The sequence below is a fragment of the Nanorana parkeri genome, unplaced genomic scaffold (genome assembly GCF_000935625.1).
Source record: "Nanorana parkeri isolate BGI_ZX_2015 unplaced genomic scaffold, ASM93562v1 scaffold8377, whole genome shotgun sequence".
Taxonomy (NCBI): Eukaryota; Metazoa; Chordata; class Amphibia; order Anura; family Dicroglossidae; genus Nanorana; species Nanorana parkeri.
In genome coordinates, this window is record NW_017314454.1 from 1 (window position 1) to 1,036 (window position 1,036).

Consider the following 1,036-nt stretch of genomic DNA (forward strand, 5'->3'; position numbering starts at 1 on the left):
CCTGCCAGCCCCTACATCATCCATCAATAGCAATCATTGTGAGAATATAAAGAGCCTCAGATATGTACCTGTCATCTGAACTCTTTGCAAGTTCCGCAGGTGCTTGACTGTCATTTCCAGGATATCAGCCTTCTCCAGCTTGGAGTGTCTGGAGCTCTGCAAAGAAGGAAAGAGATGATCAGTAAAGTGTGAGACTTGTGGGCAGCAGCAGCAGAGGGATGAAGGGTCAGGAAGCAGTGACCAGAGACTTTAAGGCAACTTACATCTTTCTTTAAGGCGTCCAAGATAAGAGTCTTGAGCTGTCCCAGGCTCTCATTGATGCGAGCTCTCCTGCGCTTCTCCATGATGGGTTTGGAGGACTGTAAAAACAGAGGCAAGACATGAGTACAACTCTACAGTGCACATTGCCAACATATCCCAAGATTCTGATCTGCAGCACCCGCGCAGGGGGCACACAAGGGATATTTACCTTTCTGTGCTCGCTGGCACTCTTAGGTTTATCCGGGGTCTGAGCAGAGTTAGCCTGTGCCCCTGCAATAGGGGAGGCAGTGGGCTTCTCCATGCTGTCGGCCGGCATGATCCAAGTAAAGGGGGGGTACAGAGATAGTAGAGTCACAGGATGGATGGGGTTTAGTTGTATCCGTTTATCAGTCCAGTAGCAGCAGAGCTGCTGTGTAAAGTCACTGGAGGTAACCTGGCTGCTCCCAAAGCCTGAGTGCTTGTATGACTAACCCAGTCTGCAGGATCCGCCTGTATTTATATTCCTCTCTGATGCTTCCCATTCGTGTGAAACCTTCTCTACATTCTTTCCCACACTTGCCTCGCCCACAGCTCTTTCTGATTGGCCAGCACTCACCCTCCTCCCGGCCCCCCTTCTCCCAGGACTTTCCACCACCCCCCTCCCTCCTTTACACGGGCGCCCAGTGCACTCCTCAGTGCTAGGCTTGGCTAGAGTTGATGTTTTTGCATTGGGGAGAAATTCAAGCTGAGAACTTACTGGATCCAGGCATTGAAGTGTTATTTACTGTAAACAGGC

The 1,036-nt window shown here is 50.7% G+C and overlaps 1 protein-coding gene across 1 annotated transcript; it reads right to left on the minus strand.

Annotated features, from left to right (window-relative positions):
- Window positions 1-14: 14 nt before the first annotated feature.
- Window positions 15-742, minus strand: LOC108804256 (transcription factor HES-4-B-like). The gene is made up of 3 exons (XM_018575999.1): window positions 470-742; window positions 264-359; window positions 15-156 (listed from the first exon to the last, which is right to left on the minus strand). The coding sequence occupies exons 1-3, from the start codon at window positions 575-577 to the stop codon at window positions 34-36; spliced, it is 327 nt and encodes a 108-aa protein (XP_018431501.1). The 5' UTR covers window positions 578-742; the 3' UTR covers window positions 15-33.
- Window positions 743-1,036: the final 294 nt, after the last annotated feature.